We start from the raw sequence: 16,145 nt of genomic DNA, 5'->3' as shown, positions 1-16,145 counted from the left end.
GGTCCCACAGGGTGGTCTGCTACAGCAAGCCTACCAGGAGACCTGAAACAACCTAGGGACAAAAGAAGCAGACTCCACACAGTCATCCAGACCAGCAAACACCAGGATAACCAGATAGCAAGAGGTAAGCGCAAGACCATAAGCAACAAAAGCCAATATACGTGAGCATCATTAGAACCCAGTTCTTCCACCACAGCAAGCCCTAACACACCAACACATCTGATCAGGAAGTTGGCCTAAAATCCTATTTCATGAAGATAATAGAGTCCTTTAAGGAGGATATAAATAGCTCACTGAAAAAAAAAAAAAAAAAAAAAACAGGAAAATACAGGTAAACAGGCAGAAGCCCTTAAAGAGGAAACAAATAAATCCCTTAAAGAAATATAGAAAATACAATAAAACAGGTGAAGGAATTGAATAAAGCAGTACAAGACCTAAAAGTGGAAGTAGAAACAATAAATAAAACACAAATGGAGGCAAACCTGGAAATGGAAAACCATGGAAAGAGGTCAGGAATTACAGATGTAAGTATCACCAACAGAATACAAGATATAGAAGAGAAAAATCTCAGGTGTAGAAAATATCATAGAAGAGATTGACACAACTGTCAAAGAAAATGAAAACATAAAAAACTCTTAACCCAAAGCATCCAGGAAATTCATGAAAAGACCAAATCTAAGATAATTGAAATAGAGGACAATGAAGATTCCCAGCTCAAAGGACCTGAAAACATCTTCAACAAAATCATAGAAGAAAACTTACCCAACCTAAAGAAAGAGATGGCCATAAAGGTACAAGAAGCCTATAGAACACCAAATAAATGGGATCAGAAAAGAAAATCCTTTCATCATATAATAATCAAAATGTGCAATAATCTAAATGCACAGAACAAAGAAAGAATATTAAAAGCTGCAAAGAAAAAGAGGCAAGTAACAAACAAAGGTAGACCTATCTGAATTACACCAGACTTCTCAACAGAGACTATGAAAGCCAGAAGAGCCTGGTCAGATGTCATACAAACTAAGAAAACACAAATGCCAGACCAGGCTACTATACCCAGCAAATCTCTCAATCAACATAGATGGAGTAAACAAAATATTCCAGGACAAAACCAAATTCAAACAGTATCTATTTACCAATCCAACCCTACAGAAGATCCTAGAAGGAAAACTCCAATGCAAGGAATGTACCTACACCAAAGAAAAGACAAGATATTAAGCATCTCACAACAAAGCAAAAAGGAGAGAAACCACAAGCCCATAAAGCCACCTACAAAAACAAACATATCAGGAACCAATAATCATCTGTCTTTAATATCTCTCAATATTAATGGACTCAACTATCCCATAAAAAGACAGAAGCTAACAGACTGGATACACAAACAAGACCCAGCATTTTCCTGCATACAAGAATCATACCTTAATAACAAAGACAGACACTATCTCAGAGAAAAGGGGTGGAAAAAGGTCCTCCAAACAAATGGTCCCAGGAAACAAGCTGGTATTGCCATCCTAATATCCAATAAAATAGACTTTCAACTAAAAGTTAGCAAGTATAATGAGGAAGGACATTTCATATTCATCAAAGGGAAAATTGACTCAATTCTAGACATCTGTGCCTCAAATGCAAGGGCACCCACATTCATAAAAGAAACCTTACTAAAGCTCAAAACAAACATTGAACAACACACAATAATAATGGGAGACTTCAACACACCACTCTCACCAATGGACATGTCATGGAAACAGAAACTAAACAGAGACAGAGTGAAACTAATAGAAGTTAGGAACCAAGTGGATTTAACAGATATCTACAGAACATTTCACCCTAAAACAAAAGAATACACCTTCTTCTCAGCACCTCATGGTACCTTCTCCAAAACCCACCATAAAATTGGTCACAAAACAACCTTCATCCGATACAAGAAGACTGAAATAATCCCATGCATCTTATCAGATCACCATGGCCTAAGGCTGGTCTTCAATAGCAGCAAAAACAATAGAAAGCCCACATACATGTGGAAATTGAACAGTACTCTACTCAATGATAACTTGGTCAGGGAAAGAAGAAAGGAAGGAAAGAAGGAAGGAAAGAAGGAAGAAGGAAGGAAGGAAGGAAGGAAGGAAGGAAGGAAGGAAGGAAGGAAGGAAGGAAGAGAGAGAGAGAGAGACAGAGAAATAAATTAAAGACTTAGTGGAATTTAATAAAAATGTTGACACATCAAACCCAAACTTACAGGACACTATGAAAGCAGTACTAAGAAGAAAATTCATAGCACTAAGTGCCCTACCAAGAAACTGGAGAGATCTTACACTAGCAAATTAACAGCACACCTGAGAGCTCTAGAACAAAACGAAGCAAACTCTCCCAAGAGGAGTAGAGGACAACTCGGGCCTGAAATCAATCAAATAGAAACAAAGAGAACAATATGAAGAATCAACAAAACCAAAAGCTGGTTCTTTGAGAGAATCAATAAGATAGATAAACCCCTAGCCAAACTAACTAAAGGGCTCCAAAGCAGTATCCAAATTAACAAAATCAGAAATGAAAAAGGAGATATAACAACAGAAACCAAGGAAATTCAAAAATCATCATATCCTATGATAAAAGCCTATACTCAACAAAACGGGAAAATCTAGATGAAACGGATAGTTTTCTAGACAGAAACCACATACCAAAGTTAAATTAAGAGCAGGTAAACTATCTAAACAGGCCCATATCGCACAAGGAAATAGAAGACGTCATTAAAAACCTCTCAACCAAAAGAAGTCCAGGGCCAGATGCATTTAGTGCAGAATTCTATCATAATTTCAAAAAAGACTTGATACCAATATTCCTCAAACTTTTCCACAAAATAAATGCAAAAGGAACACTACTCAATTTGTTCTATGAAGCCACAATTACGCTTATATCTAAACCACACAAAGACCCAACAAAGAAAGAGAACTTCAGACCAATTTCCCTTATGAATATCGATGCAAAAATACTCAATAAAATTCTTGAAAACCAAATCCCAGAACACATCAAAAAAGTCATTCACCACGATCAAGTAGGCTTCATCCCAGGGATGCAATGTTGGTTCAATACACAAAAATCCATTAACGTATATCCACTATATAAACAAACTCAAAGAAAAAATCACATGATCATCTCCTTAGATGCAGAAAAGCATTTGACAAAATACAACACCCCTTCATGTTAAAAGTATTGGACAGATCAGGAATTCAAGGCCCATACCTAACTATAATAAAAGCAATTTACTGCAAACCAACAGCCAATATCAAATTAAATGGAGACATACTTGAAGCAAACCCACTAAAATCTTAGACAAGGATGCCTACACTCCCCATATTTATTCAATACAGTATTTGAAGTGCTATCTAGAACAATAAGACAACAAGAAGTGATTAAGAGGATAAAAATTGACAAAGAAGAAATAAAGATACCACTATTTGCAGATGATATAATAGGTGACCCCAAAAATTCTACCAGAGAACTTCTCCAGCTGATAAACAACTTCAGCAAAGTGGCCTGATATAAAACTAATGTAAATAAATCAGTAGCCTTCCTTTATACAAATGAAAAAAAGGCTGAGAAAAAAATAAGAGAAACAACACCCTTCACAATAGCCACAAATAATATAAAATATCTTGGAGTAACCCTAACCAAACAAGTAAAAGACCTATATGACAATACTTCATATCTTTCAAGAAAGAAACCAAAGAAGATCTCAGAAAATGGAGAGATCTCCCATGCTCATGGGCTGGCAGAATTAAAAATGGCCATCCTTCCAAAGGCAATCTACAGATTCAGTGCCCATCAAATCCAAACACAATTCTTCAAAGACATAGGAAGAGCAATTCTCAAATTCAACTGGAAAGAGAAAAATTCCAGAATATCGAAAACAATTCTTAACAATAAAAGAACTGCTGGAGGAATCAACATCCATGCTCTCAAGATTTACTACAAAACAATAGTGATAAAAATTGCTCTCTGTACCAGTATTGGTAGAGACAGACACATTGATCAATGAAATAGAATTGAAGACCCAGAAATAAAACCATACACTTACAGACACTTGATCTTTGACAAAGAAGCCAAAAATATACAATGGAAAAAGAAAGCATCTTCAATAAATGGTGCTGGTCTAACTGGCTGTCTGTATGGAGAAAAATGAAAATAGACCCATATTTGTCACCTTGCACAAAGCTCAAGTCCAAGTGGATCAAGGACCTCAACATAAAACCAGATACACTGAATCTGACAGAAGAGAAAGCAAGAAAAAGCCTTGAATCCACTGGCACAGGGGGAAATATCCTAAACAGAACTCCAATGGCTCACACTCTAAGATCAAGAATTGGTAGATGGGACCTCATGAAACTGGAAAGATTCCATAAGGCAAAGGACATAGTCAATAGGACAAATCGGCAGATTTGGGGGAAAAAAATCTTCACTCACCCCATATCTGATAGAAGGCTAATATCCAAAATATATAAAGAACTCAAGAAGCTAACCACCAAAAAAACAAACAACCCAATCAAAAAGTGGGGTATAGAACTAAACTGAGAATTCACAACAGGGGAATCTCAAATGGCTGAGAAACACCTAAGGAAATGTTCAAAGTCCTTAGTCATCAAGGAAAAGCCAATCAAAATGACTCTAAGATTCCATCTTACACCAATCAGAATGGTTAAGATCAAAACCTCAGGTGACAACACATGTTGGTGAGGATGTGGATAAAGAGGACCACTCCTCCATTGCTGGTGGGTTTGCAAACTGGTACAACCACTCTGGAAATCAATCTGGATGTCCCTCAGAAAACTGGAAATAGATCTACCTGAAGATCCGGAAATACCACTCTTGGGAATATACCCAAAAGATGCCCCTCCATGCCACAGAGGAATGTGTTCCACTATGTTTGTGATAGCCAAAAGCTGGAAACAACCCAGATATCCAATGACAGAAAAATGGATACAAAAATGTGGTTTATTTATACAATGGAATACTACTCAACTATTAAGAACAAGGACATCTTGAGTTTTACAGGCAAATGGATGGAACTATAAAATATCATCCTGAGTGAGGTAATTCAGACCCAAAAGAAGAACATGCATGGTATGTACTCACTAATAAATGGACATTTGCCCCCTCCCCAAAAAAAGTACAGAATACTCAAGATACAGTCCTCAGAACTCAAAAAGGTCAACAAGCTGAATGGCCTAAGTGAGGACACCTCAGCCCCACTTGGGAGGGAGGAGAAAGCAATCACAAGTGGGGAAGGAGGGAGGGATCTGGGAGGAAAAGTGGATGGAGGTTGGGAGGAAGAGGGAAGCATGAGCTGGTATTGGGTTAGGGAAAATGACTGAAGCCCTGAGGGCCAGCAGAAAGAATGGAAACAGGCAACTTCTGGAGGTAGGAGGTTGTGGGAACTCTCCAGAATGCACCAGAGACCTGGGAGGTGAGAGACTCTCAGGATTTGAAGGGAGGGACCTTAGATAAATGCCTGACAGTAGGGAGAGGGAACTTATAGAGCCCACTTTCAGCAGGAAGACAGGGCATCAAGTGAGGGATGGGGTTGCCATCCCACAGTCAAAACTCTGACCCATAATTGTTCCTGTCTGAAAGAACTGCAGGGAAGGAAATGGAGAGGAGCTTGAGGAAAAGAAGGTCCAGTGACAGGCCCAAAGTGGGATCCAGCTCATGGGGAGGTCCTAAGGCCTGACACTATTACTGAGGCCATGGTGTGCTCACAAAAAGGGACCTATCATGACTGCCCTCCAGAAGACCCAACAAGCAGCTCAAAGAGTCAGATGCAGACATTTGCACCCAACCAATGGACAAAAGCTGCTGCCCCCTGTGGTTGAATTAGGGAAAAGCTGGAAGAAGATGAGCAGGAGGGCGACTCTGTAGGAGGACCAGCAGTCTCAATTAACTTGGAGCCCTGAAATCTCTCAAACACTGGACCACCAACCAGGCAACACACACCAGCTGATATGAGGCCCCCAACACATATACAGCAGAGGACTGCCAAGTCTGAGTTCAGTCAGAGAAGATGCACCTAACCCTTAAGAGACTGGAGGCCCCAGGGAGTTTAGAGGTATGGTTGGGTGGGGGCTGGGAGATGAGGACATCATGGAGATAAGGGGGTGGGGAGGAGGTATGGGATGTGGAACAGTAGGAGGGTGGACAGGGGAGAGGGAGGAATAAAATTTGAAGTGTAAATAAATAAATAAATAAAATATTAAATAAAAAAATAACTGCAAAGCTGGCAAAATTCATGATGTCTTGGTTTTTAGTAGCTGAATAGCATTCCATTTTGTAGATGTACATTTTTGACCTTCATGTGGGTCCTGAACAACTGGAACGGTGGCTATCTCAAAAGCTGTTCTCTGTTCGTGGGATATGTTCTGCTAGCTGGGATGCCTTGTCTGGCCTCAGTGGAAGAGGAAACACCCAGCACTGCAGAGACTTGAAGTGCCAGAATGGGGGAAATACTCAGGAGTGCCCCTACCCGCTCAGAGGAGAAGAGGAGGGGGATGGGGGAAGGACTGTGGGAGGGAGTTACTGAGAGGGGGCAGTGAGCAGGATGTGAGGTGAATAAGTAAAAGGAAAATTAAACTAAATTTTAAATAAATAAATAAATAAATAAATAAACAAACAAACCTCAAAGCCCACCTCCACAATGGCACACTGTCTCCAACAAGGCCACACCTGCTCTAACAAGGCCACATGTCCTAACAGTGCCACTCCCTATGAGCCAAGCATTCAAACACATGAGGCTATGGGTGCTGTTCCTGTTCAAACCACCACAGATGGAAACCTTCACAGAAATCCACAACTGATCAAAACACAGAGAATTCACTGCAAGATGCCCAGCTACAACTGATACATCTAAAGACCCAGGAAACATCACAAAAGGAGTTGAAAGTAAAAGCTGGAGGATCAGGACATCTACGGTGAGAAAGTATCTCCTATATAGGACAGAGAACCCTAAATACGACCTGCATAGTGGCAACATCCACTGTTATTTCAGAGTGGATGGGGGAAATCTCATAAGACCTTACTCCTAGATGATTAATGACTGCTAAAAGGAAAAAAAGAAAAGCCGGTATTTTGTAGGGATAAGCCCCCATAGGTTTTCTAATCTCAAGTAGTCAGCCCTAAACACGTATGTACTACCAATGCTAAGTATATTTAGCAGGTTGTATTTATATATACATATGTACAAATATATGTAATAACAGTAATTAAGGAAGAAGTCATAAAAATTCTAATAAAATTGTGTATGAACTTAGTCTATTTTTAAAGAATACTTCATAAAGCAGCATCCAGTTTTGGCTTCCAGTTTATACAAAGTTGTAACGGCTTAAGACCTGTATAAGCCCAAGCCAGACAAAAATCTCAGCACAGAGTCAGAAAGTAGTCACCCAGTCCAACTGAGAAGTATTAGTAACTGACAGCTGCTGAGAAATCATTTTCTTTAGTGTGTACCCTCTGAAAGGTGAACATGTTCCAGCGAATGGCCACCCACTCAAAAGTATATAGGCAGCCCTAGCTGAACTAAGTGAGTTTTAAAAAGATTGAGGACACAATGTTGAGAGGGTATAAAATCAGGGGGTGATCTGGGAGGGGTTGGGGGAAGGAGTGAATATGATCAAAATACAACATGTTTTTCTTAACTACATAATCCTCAAATAGTTAATAAAATATTTGTAAAAGAAGAAAATAAAAACTGGCTATGCTTTTCTAAGTCTTGCCTCCTCTGCTCGTTCCTTCTTTCCTTCCTTCAAATTTCCAACAAAGCAGGTCAATCCGATAAAAAAGAAGGTTGTAAAATGAACTACAGTCTGAAAGTTGTTGGTTTGTTTATATTTATTTTTTAAGAGAGGGTTTTCTACAATATAGATTGGCCTCAAACTACGTAACAGAGGCCATGAACTCTGTCTTCTTACTTCTTCCTTCCCCAAGTGCTTGGATTGCATATAGCACCATGCCCTGGTCTTAAGCTTTAATATTAAGTTGGATGAGGCTTTTTTTTTAACTTTGAGTGAAATGATAACAAAGACTATATAGAGAACTTGCCTGGGATTTCATCCACCAGGAAGTAAAATAAACAAGCACAGCAGTGCAGGTTTACAGAGGGTGGAAACAAAGTATCTGTTTACAGTGCATCTGTTGTCTGTGTGTGGGGAAAAATAAGATAAAAGCTTGTGTGTTAGCACGAAGTCACTTTCTGGAATCAGCCCACAGCTGCAGACATGAATCTCAGTGCTTACTTGAGGGATGTTTTGAAATCTTGTGATTATTCCGTAAGTTTCTCTTCTCCTGAAGAGATGGCATCATCGTGTTTAAATAATGTGTTTAGTATGAAATGTAAACATATCAAACTCACTATGAGGTGAGGCAGATGGCTACAACATTCTGAAATTCTCGGAAAAATATATTTCCTGACGGAATAGAGGGCAACAGAACGCTCATGATTTATACCAGTAGTTTTCTGTTAGATGACTAAGGGGTCCTTTTAGTTTTAAAAACCTCTCAGATCCAAATCAATTATGTATTCAAATAATGTAGAAATTATGTTCAATGTTTTGTGAACATTTGAGGATTAAGTAGCTTATTTTAATTTTATTTATTAGTACATATCAATTATACATAATAATGTGTTTCACTAATATTCTCATATATGATTATAATATATTTTGATCATGCTCACCTCAATTCCCCCTCTCTTGTCCAAACTTTGTTCCTGATCTTACAACTTGCTTTTTCAACTTTAATTTTGAACTCTAGAAAGCTCAAGAGAATTTCATTTTCTACATGTACATACATAGAAACAAAATTGTAGGTTATAGGCACACTTTCACAAGACCTTTCAAGTGGCTTCCCTTCAGAAAATACCATATTTCAATCAATAGAGTTACTATTGCTATGATGAAACTGCATGACCCAAAGCAAGATGAGAAGGAAAGGGTTCATTTGGCTTACACTTCAACATCATACACCATTGGTGAAGGAAGTAGAGACAGGAATTCAAACAGGGCAGGAAACTGGAGCCAGGGGCTGACAAGAGGCCATAGAGGAATGGTGCCTTGTTACTCACGGCTTGCTCAACCTGCTCATGACCACCAACCCATAGATGGCACCATCCACAATGGACTGGACCTTACCCCCATCAATCACTAAGAAAATAATCTACATGTTTGCCTAAAGCCCCATCTTATAGAGGAATGCTCTCAACTGAGGCTGTCATCTCTCAAATGACCCTAGCTTGTGTCAAGTTGACATAAAACTAGCCAACACAGGTTCTTCCCTCCATCCACAAAGGCTTCATGGGGCTGGTCATGTTTTTAATATCAGACTTATATGTTTCCTTTTTAGAACTTGCTTTGTTTTTTAATTTTTTCCTCTTGAACTGGGCCTCTTTTTCCTATTTAATTTGAAAGATTTGTTTTTTAATCTGGATTTTTCTTCCAAGATTATATGACTTAACTTTTAACTTTTTTTCGATTTTTCATTTTTTTGTTTCTTTGTTTTTTGTTTTTTCAAGACCGGGTTTCTCTGTGTAGCTCTGGCTGTCCTGGAACTCACTCTGTAGACCAGGCTGGCCTCGAACTCAGAAATCCGCCTGCCTCTGCCTCCCAAGTGCTGGGATTAAAGGCATGTGCCACCACCGCCTGGCAGCTTTTAATTTTTTAATGGTATTTTTTGATGTACAAAAGTTTTTAATTTTAAAAAGTAGTCAAGTTGGCCGACATTTTTTCCTTTGTGATTTTACTGTGTTGTCTACAAAACTCTTTCCCTGTTCTTCAATCATAAAGATAATCTCCTATTAATATTTTCAAAATCTTTAAAGTTTGAATTTTCATACTTAGGTCTTTAAACATTTTTTCATGGTATAGAATAAACTAGAAGCTCATTACCTATATTCTTACTGCTAGGAAATGGTTCTACAATAATTTTCTGAGAAATACATTTGTTGCAATCAGGGTGTACACTATCCTAAGTTACTTTATACTGTCTGAAACAGTAGTTTTTCAGACTCTGCATTGCCCTGTACAGACTCCATTTCACAAGCAGCATTTCACTCCATATTTAGTGCAAATGTAAGAGGAAAGTGACTGTACTTTGGTGGGCATGTGCACAGCACCATCTGTCCAGTCCCACCCACAGAGCACAAGCTGATGAACAGCTCATTCTTAAAACAGAAATGGTGCAACCATATAAATTAATTAAAGTAAATCGGAACTATAGAAGTGTATGGATTATCATACCAAAAAAGAACAAGCTCAAGAACATGTCAGACATACATGACTGGTGAGAGAATATAAGTGCCTCTCTAGACCCCATAAGGAAGGGGACACAACACGGGTATTGATCCCACAAATCTGTCACCTAACTACCCAAGTGTGTATCCAGAAATAAACAAATAGACATTTCTGACTGCCCCTGATACTTCATCTCAGCTCCATTCCCACAGTTGACATGGACTACTTGAATTGCTATCTGTCCATCTACCTGTTCATCTGTCTAGACCCATTCAGCCCTTCTTCGCCTCTATACCTTCCACTATACCTCACTTCTGCAGCTCAACACTGGCCCTGCAGCCTGACTCCACAGCAGCATCTGCAACATCAATTTGTTACCCCATAGACTGATTTCTATCTCTATCTGCTTCTGCCTCTCAAGTCTCCTTGAAACTCCTTTAAATTCTGCTGTGGCCTTCTTTAGCCTTACAAGCCATTCTTTAATGAATGTAAAGAAATAATACTTACTGTGTGATATGTAATTTGAACTTTGATCTGAGAGTTAATATTAGTGAATAAATTTGTGACAAAAGAACTTGCATTTGCCTCAGTCAGATCTATCAAGGAGTATAGGAGTCTCAGCCTATTGTTGCCAATAAAATTGCCATACCTTGTGAATTTATTATTACTCAATAAATTCTGACATGGAAAGTTATCTGTTTCTGACATAGCACACTCATAAGATCATTCATTAATCCTTTATATTAGGCAGAGAAATGCATTGCCATTGTTCTTACTACAAACTATCTTGGCCATTCTTGTCATTTTGTTCTAATATATGCTGGCCTTGTGTTTCAGAGGCATGCTCCAAGGTCTTCTCTACTTAGAGCTAAAAAGCAAGTCTAAACCCTTGGGTGTGTTCTCTGACTTGAGCCCTTAGAATCCCTTACCAGGTCCTTTCCTCCAGAGGAATACTGTACCCTACCCATATATGGTAGGGATTGAGATGACACTAATGATGGAGTCACCAAAATCAAAACTGCATTTTTCATGTCACCTCCTATCCCAAATCCCCTACTCCAAAGGCAGTTTTATTAAAGTATGTTCAATGTTCCCACCACAAATTTGGTCTAGTCAAATAATGGAATGTTTGTCTTGCCAGAAGAAAAGAGTAAAGGAATGGACAAATAGAAGAAAAGAAATATTTTTAAGTGTGGAAAGGATTCATGCTGCTAATTTTTTTATTAAAAACATGTTCCAGATGGATCAACTGGTGGCCAGCATGTAGAAGAATGCAAATCCATCCATTCTTATCTCGTTGTACAAAGCTCAAGTCTAAGTGAATCAAGGACCTCCACATAAAACCAGATACACTGAAACTAATAGAAGAGAAAGGGGGGAAACCCTCAAACACATGGGCACGGGAAAAGTTCCTGAACAGAACATAAATAGCTTATGCTCTGAGATCAACAGTAAACAAACAAGACCTCATAAAATTGTAAAGCTTCTGTAAGGCAAAGGATACTGTCAATAGGACAAAATGGCAACCAACAGATTGGGAAAAGATCTTTACCAATCTCATATCCAATAGAGGGCTCAATATCCAATATATACAAAGAACTCAAGAAGTTAAGCTCAAGAGAATCAAATAACCCTATTAAAAATGGGGTACAGAGCTAAACAAAGAATTTTCAACTGAGGAAACTCGAATGGCCAAGAAACACCTAAAGAAATGTTCAACATCCTTAGTCATCAGGAAAACAAAAACCAAAACAACCCTGAGATTCCACCTCACACCAGTCAGAATGACTAAGATCAAAACTCAGGTGACAGCAGATGCTGATGCTGATGTGGAGAAAGAGGAACACTCCTCCATTGCTGGTGAGACTGCAAGCTAGCACAACCACTCTGGAAATCAGTCTGGCGCTTCCTCAGAAAATTGGACATAGTGCTACCTGAGGACCCAGCTATACCTCTCCTGGGAATATACCCAGAAGATGCTCCAACATCTAACAAGGACATATGCTCCATTATATTCATTGCAGCCTTATTTATAATAGCCAGAAGCTGGAAAGAACCCAGATATCGTTCAAGAAAGTAATGGATACAGAAAATGTGGTACATTTGCACAATGGAGGAAAATTAAAATTTACTCAGCTATTGAAAACGATGACTTTTTGAAATTCTTAGGCAAATGAATGGAACTAGAAAATATCATCCAGAATGAGATAACCCAATCACAAAAGAACACACATGGTATGCACTCACTGATAAGTGGATATTAGCCCCAAAAGCTCAGAACACCCAAGATACAATTCACAGACCACATACAGCTCAAGAAGTAAGACCAAAGTGTGGATGCATCAGTCCTTCTTCGAAGGAGGAACAAAATGCTCACAAGAAGAAATATGGAGACAAAGTGTGCAGCTGAGACTGAAGGAAAGGCCATCCAGAGACTGTCCCTCTTGGGGATCCATCCCACATACAGTCATCAAACCCAGACACTATTGGGGGTGTCAAGAAGTATTTGCTGACAGGTGTCTGATATAGCTGTCTCCTGAGAGTCTTTGCCAGAGCCTGACAAATACAGGGGTGCATGCTCACAGCCAACCATTGGACTAAGCGTGGGGCTCCCAATGGAGTAGTTAGAGAAAGGACTGAAGGAGCTGAAGGGGTTTGTAATCCCATAAGAAGAACAACAATATTAACCAACCAGACTCCCCAGAGCTTCCAGGGACTAAACCACCAACCAAAGAATACACATGGAGGGACATCTGTCTCTGCCTCCTGAGATTAAATTTAGATTTAATCCTGAGATTTAAGTCATGGCCTACCACCACCCAGCTAATTTTTAATTTTTAACATAGTAAGAACACAATTGCTTAAAGTCTTCTATTTAAAATATATTAAATATGTACATTCATAGATTTGCCCTACCCAGTGGTTCACAGAGAACACTGCAGTTTTTGCAAAAAGTAATTGCTAGTGAACAATAGCTTTTTAAACACTGCCCCCTACTGTTCACAGTAAGCTTCCTCAGAAATGATAAGACACAGAAATAAAAAATAATCAAGCCCTTCCACTTTTGAAATCAATTTAGCATTTTTGTTCAGCACACTAGATTTCACAGACTAGGGCAGTTTCAACTACACAACTGTGGGTTTCAAAAAGTAAATCCCAGACATTCGAACATTACTCTCATCAGTAATACAGCCCACCCAAAGAGAGCAGGATCGGACTGACAGTACAGTAACAACACTGGGAAACATCAGGAAAGACAAGAATCTCTATGGTGACATGTGCAACCTTAGACTATTATAGTCAGTTTTGCTTTTTAAAATTTTAAAAAAAAGTGCGTGTCAGCACTTCTGGTGGCCAGTTTTCAGCCAACATGACACAAGCTAAGTCATATGGGAAGTGGGAACCCCAGTTGAGAAAATATCCTCCTCACCAGATTGGCCTCTGGGCAAGCCTCTGGTGCATTTTCTTGATGACTGAGGTGGGAGGGCCTATCTGGATGATGGACTACAAGATCTAAGACGAAATAAACCCTTTACTCTCCAGAATGTTCGTGGTGTTTCATTACAGCAATCAAACGCCTATGGGAGCACTTCAGAATAACTGTGGGAGCACTTCAGAATGACTGTCTGAATGAAGTATGGAAGGTGATGAATCTCTTAATACTGCATCAAGAAACCTAAGTGATTTATCACAGAGTCACTTACAAAACAACAGGTTTCATGATGTAATTTTCATATATTTATAAATTATGATCATATTTACTCATAGTACAATTTGTACTACCCCTTCCTGATGATACCTCTCTTCTTTCCAAACAGCCTCTCTTCTGCCTTCATACTGTTGTTAAAACTCTAGATCACTCACATGAGAGAAAACATGCAATATTTCTTTCTGAGTCTTATTTTGTTTAACATAATGATCTGTACTGTCATCCATTTTCCTCTGACATGATTTCTTTCTTCTTTATAGCTAATTAAAATTTAATTGTGCCTCTACACTACCTTTTCTTTCTCTGTTCATGTGTAATCTGTTCATAGTCAACCTGTGCTGATTTCAGAGCCCTGCTATCGTGACTAGCCCAGTAATAAGCACTATGAGATATCTCTAACTTACGCTGACTTTGATCCATTTTGGCATATACCCAGGAGTGGTATAGCTCTATCATGTTATTCCTAATTTAAATTTTTTCAGATACCATCTTCAGTGATTTCCATAGTAGCCACAAAAATTCATATTCTCACCAAAAGTATCTAAGAGTTGCCCTTGCCCCCTCATCCCCACCAAATGTCTTGCTGCTTGTTTTCTTTTTCTTTTTTTTATTGGATATTTTATTTACATTTCAGATGTTATCCTCTTACCCCATTCCCCCCACCCTGCCCACAAATCCCCTATTCCATTCCCCCTCCTCCTGCTTCTATGAGGATATTCCCCCACCTACACCCCCACTCCCATCTCCCCACCCTTGAATTCCCCCACACTGGACGTCCAGCCTTCATGGGACCAAGGATCTCCTCTCCCACCTATGCCCGACAGGGCCATCCTCACCTACATATACAGCTGGAGCCATGGGTCCCTCCCTCCCTAAGTGCTCCTGGGCTGGTGGTTTAGACCCTGGGAGCTCTGGTTGGTTGGTATTATTGCTCTCCTCATTGGGCCGCAAACACTTTCAGCTCCTTCAGTCTTCTCTCTAACTCCTACATTGGGAACCCCTTGATCAGTTCAATCGTTAACTGTGAGCATCCGCCTCTGAATATGTCAGGCTCTGGAAGACCTCTAAGGACACAGCTATATCAGGCTCCTATCAGCATGCACTTCCTGATATTCACATCAGCGTCTACCTTTGGTGACTGCACATGGGATGGATACTCAGGTGGAATGGTCTCCAGATGGCACCTTCTTCAGTTTCTGTCCCATGCTTTGTCTCCATATTTGCTCCCTTGAGTATTTTGTTACTCTTTCTAAGAATAATAGCCGTTCTTACTGAGGGACTCAGAATCTCAATGTAAGTTTGATTTTCTTTTTTTTTTTTTTTGTGGTGGTTAGGAATATTTAACATTTTTAATGTAAGAAACTTGGATTTTAAAGCTATTTACTATTAAATAGTTGTATAACCTCATGTCCCTCAGCCATTCAGGACACTGTACAGATATTATTCTAAAGATTGTCAGGTGGTGGTGATGAAGAAAAATATAGAATGATGAGAGAGTTGTGTTTTCCTCCATGCTGCCTATCCCCAGTCCTCTTGAGTCCCCCTCTCCCTACCTCTAAAACCATGGTATCCACACAGTTTCCTTTTAGCTGACAAATATGAGGTCAGATGGTTTTTCTCTACAGCCTTTTCTTCACTAAATCACACAGCTTGAAGCCATTATGGTGGCACACACTTGTAAGCCTAGCACTCAGGAAATGGGGACAAGTGGGTCAGGAATTCAAGATCATCTTCAGCTACACCATAGAAGCTTCAAGGCCAGCATGGACTATGTGAAACTCTGGGTCAAAAAACAAACTACAGAATTTGAGAAGGATTCCACATAATAACTGAAGAAAACACTTTGATCCTACCTATAGTTAGATATAAATGTGAATTTCCCCATTCAAGAAAGAAGTACAAATATCCAATAAAGCTATGAAAATGTTCAATTTAGGTCAAAGGTCCTTAATAGATCCATTGAGCAGTCTCTGAGGCGTGGAAAGAAGTGATGGGTTTCCTACTGAAGGGCGGTGTGGGGTTGAAGTACCTGTGATGGAGCAGTAGATATGATGTGAGGAGGAAGGGCGGTGTGGGATGAAGTACCTGTGATGGAGCAGTAGATATGATATGAGGAGGAAGGGCGGTGTGGGGATGAAGTACCTGTGATGGAGCAGTAGATATGATAT

General features: G+C 39.4%; 1 protein-coding gene across 1 annotated transcript in view; it reads right to left on the bottom strand.

Moving 5' to 3' along the window:
* Positions 1-15,924: 15,924 nt before the first annotated feature.
* LOC114640364 (succinate--hydroxymethylglutarate CoA-transferase-like) overlaps positions 15,925-16,145 on the bottom strand; it is a 54,193-nt gene continuing 53,972 nt past the window's right edge. Inside the window, exon 7 of the mRNA XM_028789295.1 lies at positions 15,925-16,119. Within this exon, the coding sequence (XP_028645128.1) occupies positions 15,925-16,119 (195 nt within the window). The remainder of the gene's footprint in view (positions 16,120-16,145) is intronic.

The sequence above is a fragment of the Grammomys surdaster genome, unplaced genomic scaffold (assembly GCF_004785775.1).
Source record: "Grammomys surdaster isolate TR1022 unplaced genomic scaffold, NIH_TR_1.0 125807, whole genome shotgun sequence".
Classification (NCBI taxonomy): domain Eukaryota; kingdom Metazoa; phylum Chordata; class Mammalia; order Rodentia; family Muridae; genus Grammomys; species Grammomys surdaster.
This window is presented reverse-complemented; position numbering and strand designations above follow the sequence as displayed.